This window comes from Mirounga leonina, unplaced genomic scaffold, assembly GCF_011800145.1.
Source record: "Mirounga leonina isolate KUSES-001 unplaced genomic scaffold, KU_Mleo_1.0 Mir_151, whole genome shotgun sequence".
In the NCBI taxonomy this organism is placed as follows: Eukaryota; Metazoa; Chordata; class Mammalia; order Carnivora; family Phocidae; genus Mirounga; species Mirounga leonina.
In genome coordinates this window covers 90185151-90203111 of record NW_023270377.1, presented here as the reverse complement: position 1 = coordinate 90203111, position 17961 = coordinate 90185151, and the positions used below count along the sequence as shown (strand labels likewise).

Here is a 17961-nt window from a genome sequence, read left to right as displayed (position 1 = left end):
GTGAACACAAAGAGCTCTGGGCTTAACGGATGCCTTGGAATAAAGCAAATGGACATTTTTTCACTGTGCATTTTCTGATCTTGTATTAGAACCTAAATAAAGTGTTTCAGGGTTACCTTGGAACTGATTATACATTATTAGCTTACCAAGTATTTCTTATTTATTTAAAAATGCTCTTTTTCTGAGAGGCAACAATAATTGGGGAGTATGTTTCCAACATGCAAAATGACTTGTATCTTTCCATAAGCAAGCTTATAATTGGGCTCCTGCAGCCACGCAGCTTCGCATATGGTACTTATGAGTCAATTAAAGCACCCTAACAAGCAATTACGGGTTTATTGTTTAATTCAATTTCCCTAACTCATGCTGTTCCACTCAAAAGTTGCATATATGTCAGTCAGCATGTAATCATAAGCACACACTTTATTCAAACTCTAGTTTTAAAGAATAGGACCTCCAAATACTGTGCTCTGCACATGCTGTGCTCTGCACAGGGAGAGAGAAAATACAAGGGAAAAATGAATGCATGTGGGGTATGGCAAGAACTGGCTTCTATTTCCAAATCGACTCATTTGGAGAATAGCAAGTGAAAACATCATCTCTCCTAACTTACAGTAGTCACAGAAATGCAATCGCTACCACATCCACCGAGTAAATTTAGAGTGTGTGGAGTGATTGGTTGATTCGACTCATGTGATTTAAGTCCAAAGGGGAAGGGCCTGGGTTTGATCCTTGTGTGGAGAAGTCTGCTTGGCCATGCCGGGGTGACCCCAATGTCTGTACCTAGGAAATGCAAGTGCTAGGTGGCCACCTTTCCCGTTCTTCCTTATACTACCAGGGCTCCTGGGCCTACCTCACACCAGGGCTGGCCACTGGATTGGAGAAGTCTTTCTCTCTTGTCTACAGCCAGAGTAACAGCACAGACAAGATGGGAAGACTCTATTCCACACAGCATGCAAGTGACCATAGTGATGTGCATCCTCACCCTGGCCAGCACTTGGCTCTTGAGCATGGAGTGGGATGTGGGAGTGGCTCAGGACTGCTATCACTCATGGTGGATAGTTCAGAGCATGTCCCCATAGCAGAGACAACAAGACATGCTTGCTATGAAAGAGAGCATGGAGTTGGCCTTCTTTTTTGGGATATAGAACTTTCAATTACTTCTAGCTGTTCTCTCTCACTTTCTCTGAAGAGATTCTCCATTTATTCATTCATGAAGCCAACAACTAAAGCATGGAAGTTGGTTTGGGGGGGTGGGGGATGTGGCTCTGCATTTTACCTGGCTCAGACTGACCTAAATAGAATAATGCACTTTTATTTAATGTAGATGTATATTCTTTTTTTTTTTTATTCTTTTTTTTTTAAGTAGGTTCCACCCCCAATGTGGGGCTTGAACTCACAACCTTGAGATCAAGGGTCACATGCTTTACTGTCTGAGCCAGCCAGGTGCCCCTAGATGTACATTCTTAATTATGCTTGATCTTGAATAAGAAAGAAGTCCACTTATCTGTTTCCCCTAAGAATACCCCAACAGAGTATGGGGAGAGGAGTTCTAAAAGTAGTCTGGATGACTGAGGAAAGCCAGGCACGGTGATTGAAAAACCAAAGTATTAAAACAAAACAAAATAAACCAGTGTGAGAGCAGGGAATGGGGAAGTCATGGTAAATCTGATTGTGTCAAATCTGCGTTCCTTCCTTTATTGGGAGCAGATGAAGTAGGCCTAGTTCTTATTCCAGTGAATGAGGCAATACCTCAGAACAAGGAAGAAATATCTCTCCCCTGTGCTGGAGGCTAAATAACGGCCCCTCAAAGTGGTAAATTCTAATCTCTGGAATCTGTGAATGTCTTACCTTATGAGGCAAAAGGGACTTTGCTAATGTAATTAAGTTACTGATCCTGAGGTGGGGAGATTATCCAGGTGAGTCCAATGTAATCACGGCAGCCTTTATAAGGGAGGCAGGCGAGACTGTGCCGAAGGAGAATGAGGGTTGTGGGAGGGGGTCTGTTTCTTCAACAGGGTGGGCTTTGAAGCTGGAGCCAGGGCCTACCAGTGAAGGATGTAGGAGGCCTCTAGAAGCTGGAAAGGGTAAATGAGATACTTGATTCTCCCTTATCTCTGGGAAGAACCAGCCCTGCCGACATCTTGATTTTTTGCCTTGTGAAACTGATGTTGGACTTCTGACTCCCAGAATTTTGTAAGAAAACAAATTTTTGTTTTTTCAGTGCCTTAATTTGTGGTGGTCTGTTACAGTGTCAACAGGAAAACAATAACCCCTTGGAAAAAAATTAGCATAGGGGAAAAAAATCATGGGCCTTTTCTGAAACTAAAGGAAAGTGTTGGGCTTTCCAACAGAGCGCGTCTGTGCCTCTGCCTCTTCCTCCGTGGTAGGCTTCAAAGAATCCACCCCTGTATTTAGTGGCACCTGAGTGTGTGTCAGTCCCTTGTGGGGAGATCTATCCGTACACAAGCCCCAGACCCAGGTTCAGCAATCCTGGGCTTCAGTACCTAGTGATGAAGTATATGTATGGCAGGCTTCACGTTTTTTAGAGGTCTCTTAATTTACACACTTTAGTCTACTTAGATTTCTCTCTGTAGCCTGTCTGCCATTGTGGCTTTAGGAAAAAGGACAGGGTAAAGGCCACCTCAGGTAGGAGATGGATGCAATGCAGAAGTGTCTGTCCCACAAGAATGGAAAGCTCTCCTCTTGGAGCCAGAATGGGTGCTGGGAAGGAAATGCAAAGAGCCTGAGGGAGGGAAATGGAGTCAAAGGAATGTGCGTCATGGTTTCTCTGACTCAGGGCTGATGGTCTCTGACTCTTAGCTAAGAAAAAGGGAGAAAGCTGAAGGGTTTGTGTTCCATTCTGTGTTTGGAACTCTGGGAAGAGATGGTCTACAGGGGCCCCACCCCAGAAGGAGGGCCTTACTGGCTCCCCAGAGTTATTCTGCACAGAGAGTCTCCGGAAGTTCCTGCATGCCTCGAGGAGGGTGAGGTGGTTGCTGGTGCTGTCCGCAGGCATACCAGGAGAATGTACCCTGGATCTCCCAGGGCACTGATCCTGTGGCCCTAGGAGGCACCGTGGCAGGTTGGGCTTCATTTGCTAGAGGAGTATAGTCCCTGACCAGGCTGCGGGGGAATCACCATGATGTTTTCAGCCTGAGCGGAGACTCTAGCAGTGAATGTCACCAAGGTCAGCAGTCACCAAGTGGACATGGGCCTCTTACTTCAGGCATTGGAAGAGGTCCAGACACTGCTTCTGAAGGACCTTCTTGCAGATCCAGGACCCTTGCTGGCTGCCACACCTAGGTGCCTAGTAGCAGAAAGAGGAAGACTGAAGAGAATTTACCCCCAAAATTATTTTAAATAGAAAGGGAACAAATTAAAATAGCCCAAGCTGAGATAGCTTTAATTGGCATTTGTACTTTTCCTGATTACCGAGAAGGGAGCTCTTACAGAAGATCACATGTGTCTGTAATGAATTAATTGGAAGAGAATGCAGTTCTGCCCTTAGATTCAGCAAGAGGTGATTTCCCTTAGCTCCTGTGCCTTCAAGGGCCCTTCTCTGGCCTTTGCAGCTTCCTTCCTTCTCACAGATAAGGAGTCCCACCAGAGTCCAGATTCCTTACCCATCCCCTATCCAAACTCTGCCTAGTCCTTAGGGCCCTAGAACTCCCGGCCTGTATGGCCCTGAGCCAGCCTCAAGGATGAAAGAGGCCTCTTCTGAGTCTGACTTGAGGAAAGCTTACTCTATGTGTATACTCTAGGCTTGAGGGTGCATGACAAGCAGCTGACTTGTGAATTGAGCTTCGCAGGATTGACAGCAGTACCCATTCGCAAGTGCAAGCAGATCCCGCCTGGGGTAGAATTCAGCTGGGAGTGAAAAGGGAAGGAAGGGGGCCAGGGTGTTGGGCTGGGGTGCAGGCACATTCCAGACTAAAACTTCATCCCAGAATTTTTATTAAAACCTAGCTTTCTAAGCCATTAGGAAAGCAAATATGTTAATGTAGGGGAGTAGAACAGATCTATTATGCATCTGTTAATTTCGATTTTTAACTTTTAACTCCTAAGACTTATGGTTTATGACCTTTTTACATTCTCACACTGGACCCCATACATGTCTGGGGCGGCCTGGCATAACATCAAGTCAGTAACTTCCCAGATACAGACCATGTATTTCTATGTGTTACGGATCTTATCAAAGGGGAAGTAGAGTGTGCATAGCAAGGACAGGAAGCCAGCCCACTATATTGCTGGTTCTCTGCACAGGCCTATGGTATGTCAGGCCCCTGGCCTGGCTCAAGTTGTTTTTACGGGATACATCCCACTCCACTTGCATGCTCTCTGTCCTTCCAGAAAGCTGCTCTGACTGCCCAGTGCCGGAGGCTCCATACTGTGCTCTTGGAGGACCCTGAGGACAGTGACCTTTTCTTCCATCTGTGTGTCCCCGGCTACCAGTGCAGGGCCTGACAGAGTATGTTGTCTGACTGCTGGTGGAGTTGGGCAGCTATTGCCCGTCCTTTCTGTTTTTGACATACCTGTAAATGGAGCTGTGCGCTTGAAGCAGCTCACCCTGCGGGACAGCAAGCTCATCTCTATGAGCTTCTGGTTAAAAAACCTTCTGGTTTTTTAGCCTATCATTTCCTGGAAATCATGGCCTCTTGAAAGAAATTCTTCTTAACCTTTCTTGTCAACTATGACAATTGAACTCCAGTCCACAGCAACTTGGGGAAAGTAATGTGATTGTCCTTGGTGAAGGTGAGGAGTGTAGACAGATGGGACCCATCACTTATGTACTCCTCGCAGGCCGAACATCATCCTTTCTTATCAGGACAGGGACCCCTGCCCTCTTCATACCATAAGTGGGAAAATAAAAAAAGACCAACTTATCACGGGGTGTCTGACTATCCAAGTCTAGAGGTGACAGGGGGGCAGAAAGACTAGCTGTTTAGTAACAGTTAAAAAATCTGATTTTTAGTCACCATGGAAGCTTGAGAAAGCGGCCTAAGCCTCCCACATTAACAGCAGGTAGTTATTTTTTAAAAATTAACTCAGACACAGTGAGAATTCAGATAGGTCCTTGCTTTGTTTCTTTTGCTAGATTATCAGATAATTTTACATTTTTTGTCAGGGCATTCCTTTTCATGCTGCTAAAATTGAAGAGAGTCAGGTAATGGGAAAGCAATTAGTAATTCTGCTTTTTGTGCCTTTTTTTTTTTTTTCTTCTGAGGCTCAGCTTTTGGTGACTTTTTTTTTCCTCTTCTGAGGAAAAGCTTATGTCATAATTATGAGAAAGGTGAAGAAGCTGGACTCGATTCTATGTGTTGTATACATTGTTAGACACTGAATGGGAAAATATGACCTCAAGCTTCACAAGGCTTCTGGGGGGTTCCAGGTCACCCTGCCATACCCATTTACTAGGAGACTATTGTCTGAGAGCTCTCATCTGAGTGGTTTGGCTCAAACACATGCTTCTCCATTGTTACTTAAGAAAACTCAGCTGTCCCAGACAGCTAGTCTGAGAACTTTCTGTCCAAAGCCTAAGGTAGCTAAATTTCAAACAATGCCCAATAATGAGATTGTTCTGCAGCTATTGGAACTAATTTTACCTGGCAGTGCGATTTTCCTCTCACAAAGACGACAATATTCTAAGTTTAATAAATGATTATAATTGAGCATTGAATTGCCAATCTAGTCCAGGTAGAAACATATGACCGGAATGGTCAGTAGTAAATGCCTCTCCCTTTCCTCAAAAGACTTTGCTCCCTAGTGTATAGGACAGTACTTAAAAAGCACAAAAAATTTTTTTCTCTAGATTGTGGCCTACAGATGATTTGCTATGATCCAAAGGACCCAGGACTCAGAGTGAAACTAAATAGCAAATGTTTGACAGGTAAATTCTCTGTAATGGCTTTTTTCTGCCTGCCCATTGCACATCCTTTCCGTGTAAGATTGAAGTACCTACTTTTCCTTTCTATTCCAAGTTCCCTCATTTGTTGTCTCCATTAGGGAGACTACAATATTGTATGGTCCACCTTCTGTCGCTATTACTTCTGTAGCCTCCCAGAAGCCAGATTATTTATATGTACATTCATATGTGTGTGTGTATATAGGTATACACACACAATGCTTTTGTAATTGTTCATAGTTGTTTATGTATTGTGACTGGATGGATGGATGAATGGGTCAAGTTCAATAAGATCAATAGGCAACAAGCTTAGGTAATAAAGATCCAGGTGTATAAGCAAAGTCTAATGTTTAGACCACCAACAGAAGTAGAGAAAATGACTCCAAGATGTATCTCTGATTTTAAGGCATAATCTCTATTTCTTTGCCTTATTTCATTCCTCTCCTGATCAGTAATGAAGCACAAATGGTTCTAATGGCCAGAAAAGTTTGATAAATCCCCCTAAACCTTAGATGTTAAAATGCTTTTGAATTCAGCTTTAGCATAGAGAGCCACGGTACGCGTTTGTGCTGGACATAACCCTCTCAGTGAGTGAGGTGTGAAGCTGCAAATATGGCCAGTGCTCCTCTATATAAATGTTCACTGTCCTCTCCTGAAACTCTTAAGAGTTGTTAAGGATTTTGATCTTGGTGCTTCTGGAAAGAATTCCCAATAGGCCTTGGATTTCAGTTTCTGACTTTCTCTGGAGTTCTGATCTCTTATGGTAGCTTATAAGCCTCACTTTTATACACAATTAGCAGAATGCACAGAGCATATCTTGGAAATAGAACAGACAGTATCTTTGGAATAGGCTACTGACTTCAATATGTAATTGAAGGGAGGCTCCAGTTATACTTCTTAGGGGCCAAGACTATTGATAGTGGGATTTAGAAAATTCTTCCTGAACCAAGTCAAGTGACATCGGATTCTTCTTTCCTGGTGCTTGTTATGTTTTCATTTTTACTAGACTTTATCATAAAAATAGGTCATTCTCCATAGCGCACCTGGGTGGCTCAGTTGGTTAAGAGTCCACTTCTTGGTTTTAGCTCATGTCATGATCTCAGGGTGGTGAGATGGAGCCCCACTTCGGGCTCCCCACTCAGCACAGAGTCTGGTTGAGATTCTCTCCCTCTCCTTCTCCCTCTGCCCTCCCCGCATTTGTGCACTTGCTTGCTTGCTTGCACACTCCCTCAAAAAAAAAAAAAAAAAAATCAGTCTCTGGGCACATGTACTGAGTGCTTAGTACTGTGCTAAGTACTTCATCTGCTATTATATGGTGTAGGTATTATTCTCATTGTATGGATGAGTTATTGGAGTCTTTACATAACTTGTCCAAGGTAACAGTAAAAAAAAAAAAAAAAAAAAAAAGTCACTCTTAGTTCTATTTGACACCAGGGCTTATAATTTTATCAGTATAATTTTCCACCTCTGTTTTCTCAAAATAAGTTTTCTGACATAAGGAGTCAGAGTCACCTTTAGTGGTTAAGAACTATATTGTAGATTTAAAATAAATACATTTAAAAAATAGCCTTTCCCCAGTTGCCTAATGGAAGGAGGCTCTGAATTGGATTGTGCCACTAGCTACTAGTTATCCTCATTTACTCCAAATATCTTCTCATATCCTGGTTTTCCAGTCCTGCAGACTTTGTGCTTGCTGTTTTTCTTCAGTAATTTCCTACCCACTGGTATAGTTCAATATCCAGTCTTCCAGTAAATGTTTATTAAATGATTGATTTTATACTAGAACATTCCCAAGAAGTATTCATATTTTTTTAAATGTTATTTATTTGAGAGGGAGAGTGTGTTCACACTTGCGAGGCAGAGGTGGGGAGGGGCAGAGGGAGAAGAGGAGAGAGCGTCCCAAGTAGACTTCCCATCCAGTGGGAGCCTAGCAGGGGACTTGATTTCATGACCCTGAGATCATGACAGCCAAAACCAAGAGTCGTTTGCTCAACCAACTGAGCCACCTAGGCACTCCTCATTTATGTTTCTCTGTCTAGTGATTTTTTTCCACACTTGAAAAGAAATTAGACTCTTGAACTTGGAGAAATCTGAGAACCATAATGCCTGACGTAAGCAGATGATTGTATGATCTGTAGTGTATCAGTTGCCATTCACCCTTGAGTTAATAGACCATCAGTAACAACACAGAGGAGTGGTCTTGAGATTAATGGGAGTGTCGTGAAACTTCATGCTACAACTGTCAATGTTTTCTTTGGCCCTTAGAGATCTCTAATGTCTCTATTAGGCTATTCTAATGCATTAGTTTGTATAGGAGCAGTGGATCTGATCTGTCCTACATAGCCCTGTCAATGTAATGAATGTGTTTAGGGCATATTTGACATATTGTTTGACTAATGGTGGTTTTTAAGTGTAGTGCCAGAATCCTGTGAGATTCAACCATGCTTTTCTCCTTTCCTTTATCCCTCAGATTCTGAGGATGGCCAAGGAAGAAATGAGCCATGGAGAGTGACTGTGTGTGCATGTGTACCTGAGAGGGGAACTCTCAGCCTGTTTGATTTAAAATAGAAATTAAAAATTAAATACAAAAGGATAATAGTAGCATTTATTGAACCTTTAGTGGATGAGAGAGACTGTCTTAGGCCTTCTCACAACTCTGTTATAGGTTCTCTTACTATAATAATTTTAAAGATGAGTCTAAGCACAAAGATTAAAAAACTCCATGTAACTCCCAGATGTTTTGAGTTAGAATTTGTATCCATACCATTTGATGAGAATGTCTCTGAATTACACCATATACTATCACTATTCTTTATTTTTGATGCTTTCTTTCATTAATGCAAAATAGCTCAATATAGGCATTCATAAATCAGTGTTTGCTAATTTAGTTTATAGAATTTCAAGGTATCACTGAATGTTTATCGTAGTTGTCAAATCATAAACTCGTGGGAAAAAAAACTTCATTGGAAAAAATACCTTGTGTATACATAGGGGTTTGGATTTCAAATAGCAATTCTTTTTAAAAGTATTTAACGTTCCTCTTCATGTTAATCAGTGCACTGTCCTCTTGGGGGGAAAAATACCTTGGCAAGATAAAAGTCCCCTAAATTACTTCAGGTTGGTTATCTAAACATGTAATTCAAATAATATTTGCTTGTAGCCTACTTAAGATAAAGTATGTTAGTATATTCATCATTAATAGCTGTAGAATTCCCAACAAAACAAACACAGGTGATGTGGCTTTATGTGCAATGGATTTCATTCCTTGGATGTAGATAAAAACAAAAGCAAAAATTATTCAAAACCAGTGAATAACCCCACCTGCCACAGAGCAGGTGTACAAATTGGGAAGTATTGTGTATGCATCCATTGTCATCTTAGCTAATTTCTTGGTCCTAAAACATTCGATGGATTTGGCTTTCAGTTATTAAAAAAAAAAATCAGATTGAATTGTTCTCTGCACTCAGAATAATGAAAGGAGTTCAGAATATAAGAGGAATGGGCAATTAAATGGAGTCCCTATGTGTAGTTACCCTGCATTTTAGAAGTTTTCATATAAAGTGTTCTCAACAGCGTTGGTCCTAAGCTGTGATATGTTTATTCCTTGTAACTTGGTAGATTTGAGTTGTCATAAAAACGATCCTAAACTATGATTTCTTAAGGATGAAGAACTCAGCAAATATCCATTAACATATACCATCCCCACAGGCACCATGCCAAATGTGGGTTATCGGTGGACAGGCTGCATCAGAACCACCTGGGACACTTAAAGACAAAAATATGCCTAGAATTCTCCCCCAGAGATGTTGATGCAGTAGGTCTGAAGTCCTGCCATAGAATCTGTGTGTTCTCCTAGATCTCCATGGTTAGGAATCAGTTTAGAAGAGTAGTTTTCACTCCAGGGCAACATTTGGCCATGTCTGGAGGGGGTATGTGCTGCTGGTCTCTAGTAGGTAGAGGCCAGGGATGCTGCTAAATATCTACCAGAGCACAGGAAACAAATGCCTACACAAAGTATCCAACCTAAAATATCAGTACTGCCAAGGTTGAGAAATAGTGGTCTAAAGAATATAAAGACCCATCCCTACCAAGTCCATAATTAGGATGAATAAAAGATATCATTTATAATTGAATAAAAAGTCATTAGCCCAAAGAATCAAATATAGAATTAAATTTCATAAATTCTTTACCTCAAGATTATTAGTTATTTTATGGTCTGAGTAGAGATCTAGTTGAAAAAATTTCTGTGAAAGTTTGAAGAATTCTGCAATTGATAGGATATCTGTAATGGGAGTTACCTGGATAAATTTTGCCTATATTTGAAAAAAAAATACTTAAAATTTTAATCCTGAAATGTTAATAAGTAAAAAAAAAAAGTTTACTAATAGACAACAGAAATTTTTAAAAATACTGGCTATGAAGTGAAAATAGGACCATTTCCAGAAGTGCCATTCAAACAAGCAAAGTAAATTAAAATCTAGGAAGAATTCACATGATACTCATTTTTTGTCCCTTTTTTGTCCTCCTATCTTACACATTCTTTCCTAGTTTTACATCATCCCTAGAGATTAGATACTCACAAGCTCATGTACAATAAATTACTGAAAGTTATTTTGGTTGCTGTCAATGCAACCAAATTGGATTAAAAATGAAACCAATTAAATCTTCACAAACCTCCACTGGCAACAATAAATGTTTAATTTCCAGAGAGAAATAAGGTTAGCTGTGTTGAACACCTTTTATAATAGGTGATAACCAAATTTTCAAACATTGGGGGATTCTGCTATTTTGTTGAAGAATAAGCAGCAGACTGATTTAATCAAAATGATAAAAGAATCCATTTTTTTTTTTTAAAGCGGTCTCCTGTATCTCTGATGATAACCAGTTAGCAGCAATGATGGAATGCCTCAAGCAGACAAATGGCATGCCTCCCCTTGTACAAGAATGCACAGTCCCGTGTCGAGATGACTGCACCTTCACAGTTTGGTCCAAGTTTACGCCCTGCTCCACCAACTGTGAAACAACCCGAAGTCGACGGCGACAGCTCACAGGTAGGGTATGCCTTCCATTTCTTAGCTTCAGACAAGGGATGCACTCCCGAACCTGCCAAAGAGAATGGACGCTCCAGAAACCTAGAAATTATATTGGGTCTCTCCTTTTCCCAGCCCCTCCCTGACATTATGTATCTTCTGCATCTATGCCTGGGACATAATATGTACTGAATTAATACTTGTGAAGTGAATGATGTGAACTGTTCTATAGCTATGAAGTTCCTCTCTCTATGGCTTTATAATCTTCACAGTGGTAAATGGCAACATAGCCACCCACTCCCTTGGAGTAGTTAATGGCAAAGTTCCTGGTATTTTGGTCATGCCAGGATCTCAGCAGGGTGGAAAGCAGTGACTGATTTGTAAAACACATCAAAGGAAGATCTAATATTTTGCCATTACTTTACAAGCAATTTGACATTTTAAAATTTTAGTGGAAGATAAAAGTCAAATTACATATATAGGTTCTGCTTTTGTGGTATATTATTTTGGTTCTGTTTACATCCATGCAATTTAATGGAAATTAAAGCAATTAATAGTTAAGGTGCTGGAGCAATTTTTGCCTGTAATAAACAAATAATTGATGCAGTGTAGTGTATTGTACTACTTGTCTAGATAAATATCCCACAATTTTTTGTTGTTGTATTTGAATATGCAGAAAACTTAATTTAGGTAATAAAGACCCAAAGGAAAAATGCCAAAATAATCATTGGGATAATATAATTGTTGTTGACATTGAAGAATTAAGCACAGAAGACCATTTGTTCTTATAAGCAGTTCAAGTGCTAATTCTCTTGGTTTCAAATTCCCTTTAGTTTGAATGTATGGCTTACAAGATTGTTTTAAATTTAACTCACTCTAATGGATTTACTTAATCGATGAGTGCCTTTAACAGGGTTTCTGCACACAAATCAGAAGCCCATTCATGAGTGTAGGTAAAATATATAATCAAATAGAAACAACTAAATATGCTGTACTTTGTGCTCTCTTCGACAAAAATCTGTGCATATATAACTTTGCACAACATTGCTTGTGTTTCTAAGATGAAAAAAGTTCTTATAGGGAATATAATGGGGTAGAATGTGTTTGGAGTAATATCAAGTTCAGGGGTAACAGTAAAACTTCGTGTGCACGTTCATACATAAGGCTTCAGAAACCATCATTCTGGCAATTCTCTTTATCCTTGAGATGAGAATTTCCTTTAGAGGGAAAGGAAGGTTTTAATTAGTGGCCACTTTTCTTTCCTTGAGAGTTTATTAATGGTATTTTATACCTGCAAATTGAGAATGGGAATATTGAAAAACCTAGGATATTTATTGAACTAGTGCAATTTGTTATGAATTGTCAAAACTAATGCATTTGGTTTATTTAAAATACACCTTTTATGTAAATATTCGAAGAACCATTGTACATTTTCTGCATACTCTATCCCAAGATTATTCCTATTAAAAACTATTTAGAATTCTTCTAAATTATTATTGGTTATGATTTTTTTCTGGGTAATTGATCTTTGTGTGATCAATTGATCAAATGATCAAAATAATCTTCATGTCTTGGAAACACCAAAACTGGTCAATTTTATGAAACTTAGTTGTAGGAAAAAAAAAATTCTGTATTGTGTGTGCAGTGAGCAGTAGTGAATTTTAATTTTTCACTTAAGACTTATTTTTATTGTTGTGGTACTGTGCTTGTATTTTGGTCTCACATGTAATTTGGTGGTAAACTTAAGTAATCTCTAACATGAATGGTAGTAAAAGGCATGGACTTAGACCGTAAAACAGTGTGATTCTCTTTAACACAGACACACATAAAGAAGCACATAGACAAAAATACAAGCCACTCCATGGAATGAGGGACCATCTAGTGTGTTTTTCTTTTTTCCATTTTTAACAGGGGACTTTAATTCAATATCTGGATATCTTGGGTGTTATACCTAAACTAGATCATCACAGGTTTTAGATTGAATGGTAATTATAGCAGTTGTTTATACATTGCTGAAAATAATCTATTAATAGATTTGTTCAGGTTATTAATATACAAAAGAGCTGGATAAATAAAACATTTAATATATACTTGTTTTTTGTTATTGTGGGAACAGTTAAAAATTTCCCTCTGACTTAAGGGGGGGAAATGTCTTTACAGTTGTATTAGGGATTGGTTTTCTTGTTAGCTTGTTTTTTAGTAGTAAACAAGTTCTGAATCCAAAGGCTAATGCTGATTTTTTTTCCACTATAATGTAATCAAAGTACCACTAATAATTTCTTATTTTGAGAACCATTTCTGTATTAAATCCTTCTTCAATCACTGATGTCCTGTAATTAAGAAGGTTATCCCACATACAAAGACTGCATATATTAGTACAGAATACTTGTTCTGCCAGCAACTTTTGGTTACCTTGTAGATGAATATTTTTCTTTCTCCTGTCTCTTGCTGTCTCTCACTCCTTTTGTCTTCCCTTTCTCCCCCACCCCACTTTTTAAGCTTCCTTTTCTTAATTAATGAACATTTTTCTTGACCACTTATGCCTGCTAGGCCTTAGGACTACTACTAGGGAATAGATAGATGATCCTAATTTAAGAGTTTACAGTGTAATGGAAGCTCGAGATTCTATTACAATTAAAACAATATAGAACTTGTGACAATAGTGGTCATATTAGTGTTACATTAGCTTCTTATTGCTGCTGTAACAAATTACCACAAATTTAGTGGCTTTAAAACACAAATTTATGATCTCATAGTCATGTAGGTCTAAAGCAAACTTCAGTTTCACAAGGCTCAAAACAAGATGTTGGTGACTTTGTATACCTTTCTGGAGGTTCTAGGGGAAAATGTATTTTCCCCCTAGCTTCTAGAGGCTACCCACATTCCTTGGCTCATGACTCTCTTCTTCCTTCTTGAAGTTCAGTAAGGTTGTATCTGACTATTCTCTCTTAGGAAAGGCTTTCTAATTTTAAGACCATGTGATTAGGTTGGACCCACCCAGATAATCCAGAATAATCTCCTCTCAAGGCCCATAATCCTAGTCACATCTACAAAGTCCATTTTGCCATCAAAGGTAGCAAGATTACAGGTTCCAAGAACAGAGGAGTGAACATCCTTGGAAAGGCGTAGTTTGTGATAGGCAGGATAATGAAAGTACAGAAGAGTACCTTTTCCATACCTGAAATGAAGAGTTTCAAGGATGGCTTTCTGGCAGGGGTAATGTAGTAGTTTGGACCTGAAGGACGAGTAGGCATTAACTAAACAATGGAGAGAGGTTGGAACTTAAGAAAATTTCTGGCATAAGAAATTCAGAGGCCAGAAACCAATGAGTAATTTCCAGGAACTGAAAGATGCTCAGTATGTCTAGCTTGTAAAATGCCAGAGGCAGAATGGCACAACATGGGCAGGAGGCAGGTCCTAATGGTTTCGGTACTGCAGAGCCTTGATGACCATAGCAAGGGATCTAGACTTCATTCCATGAACTATGGTAAGTCACTGAAGAGTTTTCAATAGATGAATGATGTGATCGGACTTCCGTCTTTGTGAGCTACTTTTAGCTGCAGTGTGGGGAGAAGATGAAGGGAATATGAAGTAAAATGGCAATAAAATACTAGAAGAAGCTGTTGTGGGGATTTAATCTGGAAATTTGGAGATGGGCTATATACGGGTGGTATTGGTCAGAATGGAAATACGGAATGATTCAAGAGATATTTAGTCATTTGAAATGATAGATCTTTGTCATTAAACAGATGCAGGTAATACAATAGAATTCAAGTGTGACATTTTAGATTTTGACTTGGTCATGTTGATATAATTGGGAAATGAAGATGGAGAAAGAAAGGCCCAGGTGTGAAGAGGTTGAGTATGGATTTTGCCAGGTTGAGTTTGATTGGCCCTTTAGGTTCCAGTCTATAGCTCAGAAGCTTGAGCAAGAAATCTAGAATGGAGATAATAATTAAGAATTTAAGAGTTATAGAGGGTCCTTTAAACTCGATGGCTAAAGGTAATGGATCAGAAGAGAAGAGAACCTAGGGCAGTGCCCTGAGAAAGCCCATCAGTTAAGAGATGTAGAGAGGGGAAATAATGCAACAAACAAATGAGATCTTACCAGAGGAATGGAGGGGTGAGGGACAAAAAGGTAAGGTACAATGGAATTTGGGAAGGCTATTTCAACAATGATGGTGTGGTCAACATTCTGAATAATCATTAAATGATTAAGTCTGAAGGATAAGGTATAAAGATATTCCAGGGCTTCATTTGTTTTATTACTTTGTCAATAGTAAGTAGTTTCAAGGAATAGATGGACTCTGAATCCAGGCTTAAATGAGTGAGAAGAGATTAGAAATTGAAGAGATGGAGACAACAGTTTTTTATGGACATTTAAGAAGCACCAGAGACTTGGGTATGTTAGGTGTTGGTAGGAAGAAACCAGTCACCATGCATTGACCTATCTTTCAACCAGTAAATTCTCACAGCCAGAATGAGGCTGTGTTTCTCAAACTTTTTCTCATTAAGTACTCCTAATGGTAGAGGCAAGTGTATACATCCTCCCAGAGAGATAATGGCATGGCTGAAGCTCTTGCAAGATCATTTAAGACCTTGCAGGAATCCTTATTTATGGTGGCCATAAGTAACATGTCAGACCATAGAGCCAGTCATCCAGGCAGCAACTATAAAATTGTGTATAAACTATTTGACAATGAGATAATATCCCATGCATCAGCTTGAATCCAGCATTTCTAAAACACCTATAAACACTGGGAATAAGACTAATAAAGCAGCCTCCTTCATTTTTTTTTTTTTAATAACCAGCCAAGACTCAAGCTGATGACTTATTACTGAGGAAACAAAATATAATCAGATCTATTAGAAAATTTTTAGGAATCTAGTGGAAGTGTGTTGGCAGGAAAGTTGAATCAAGTTACATGCTGACTTGAAATGCCATTAAACATGAGTATCAAGTACTCAGAGCAGTGGGAAATGATTCTGCATTCTCATTACTCAGACAGGATCACAGCTAAAAGGTCCATCAAAGTCAATTGGTAAAGGTAAAGTCATATTCTAGAATACTTAAATGAAAAAGGTATCTCAGAGTAGAAGCCATAGCTTTTTCTCAGATTAAATTACCCATCATTATTTGAGCATTTATTTCCTTTTATTGTGTCAGCATTTGTGAGCTGCCTGATGGCAAGGACCAAAATAAGTTCTACTTTGTCTGCCACACCCCAAGTGACACCTAGCCTCACTCCAGGTCCATTATTCTTTGAATAAATAAACTGGTTCCAAAAATGTACATCAAAAAGAGAGGATGTTAATATTTCCAGGGTTTTGTTGGTTTCCCTGGAAACCATTAATTTCCAGGAAAACTGAGACAAGGTAATGTTTGTTCTTACCAAGTTATAGGGAAAATCATAATAAATTAACAAAAACTTTCTAGCTGTTGAGTCACTATAGCAAACATCTCTTAGTTTATTTTTTTTTTACCACTATCAACATAAAACCATTTTTTATTTTTTTTTTTCAAATTATTTTTTTTTAAGGTTTTATTTATTTGAGAGAGAATAAAAGCTAGGTAGGGAGTGGCAGGCAGAGGGAGAGGGAGAAGCAGGTTCCCCGATGAGCAAGGATCCTGATGTGGGCCAAAGGCAGATGCTTAACCGACTGAGTTACCCAGACACCCCTCAAATTAATTTCACAGTTGCTTTGGGAGTTGCTTCCATTGTCCTAGGATTTGCTTTCGTAGCAAAAAAAAAAAGTGGAGAAGGGTGGGGGAAGGCTCTAAATATAGCCTATATTTGATGTTTAGTAAACAAACACTAGTAAAGACAATGTGACTTTTAATAAAACAGATGTGACATTAATATATCCATGTCTCTTTTTGGAACAGGGAAAAGCAGGAAGAAAGAGAAATGCCAGGACTCTGACCTGTACCCTCTCATAGAAACAGAACTATGCCCTTGTGATGTATTTATATCTCAGCCTTATGGCAACTGGTCAGATTGCATTCTTCCAGAAGGCAGAAGGGAGTCTCAACGAGGATATCGGATACAAGGAGACAGCAAGGAATGTGGAAAAGGCATGCGCTTTCAAGCAATAGCCTGCTCTGATAAAAATGGAAGACCTGTTGACCCCTCCCACTGCAGCAGTTCTGGTAAGGAGATGGGTGAGGAGTAACAGATGGGAATATACACATACAGTCCAGGAGGTGTATCCAAGGTCTAGAATTACTAGCTTTGTTCTTTAGTAATTCTTTCAGTTCTCCTTTGTTAATAACACACTGCCTTTCATAAAATATAGGCATTTGGGATGCACATATCCATATTTCAGTGACTATTTGGAATATGATTATTTTGGATCTTTGACTCACCTCACTCTATACTTCACCTTTGGCTACTTGGTTAACTGTGGATGAGTGCAGTTGCTTTACCTCATTGGAAAAGCCATATTTAATACAAAATATATTTTATGGTGCTTTTTGGTTCTCTGATCATACATACAGAAAGCATCAGGCCTTGAATTTCTTCTAAGGTAGTTGACAAATTACCAATGAAAACGTTGATTTTTTTTTTGTTTTAATTTTTTTAAAAGATTTTTATTTGAGGGAGACAGCAAGAGAGGGAACACATGCAGGGGGAGTGGGAGGGAGAAGCAGGCTTCCCACTGATCAGGGAGCCCTATGGGGGGCTTGATCCCAGGACCCCGGGACCATGACATGAGCCGAAGGCAGTTGCTTAACGACTGAGCCACCCAGGCACCCTGAAAACATTGATTTAAAATGTTTTACAATGCAATATATAAGTATACCCAAACTAATAGAATAAAACTGTAGGAAAAAAGTCATCTGGGAGAATTTTGTGAGCTGTTAATCAGGAAGAAGACTGCCTTTTTTGAACCTTGAGAGAATTTGAAAGATACGGGTAAATGAGGAAAAGAATGAGACTAAATACAGTTGGGATAAATGTTGATGGGGTTGCTGAGACTAATGATTATAATGGAACTTAATGAATTTCATACTCTAGTTTGTGG

General features: G+C 39.3%; 1 protein-coding gene across 1 annotated transcript; it reads left to right on the top strand.

Annotated features, from left to right (window-relative positions):
• Positions 1-2887: 2887 nt before the first annotated feature.
• Positions 2888-17161, top strand: THSD7B (thrombospondin type 1 domain containing 7B). Its single transcript, XM_035006541.1, has 4 exons — positions 2888-2987; positions 5813-5890; positions 10762-10956; positions 16823-17161. Exons 1-4 carry the CDS (start codon positions 2888-2890, stop codon positions 17107-17109), a joined length of 660 nt encoding a protein of 219 aa, XP_034862432.1. The 3' UTR covers positions 17110-17161.
• Positions 17162-17961: the final 800 nt, after the last annotated feature.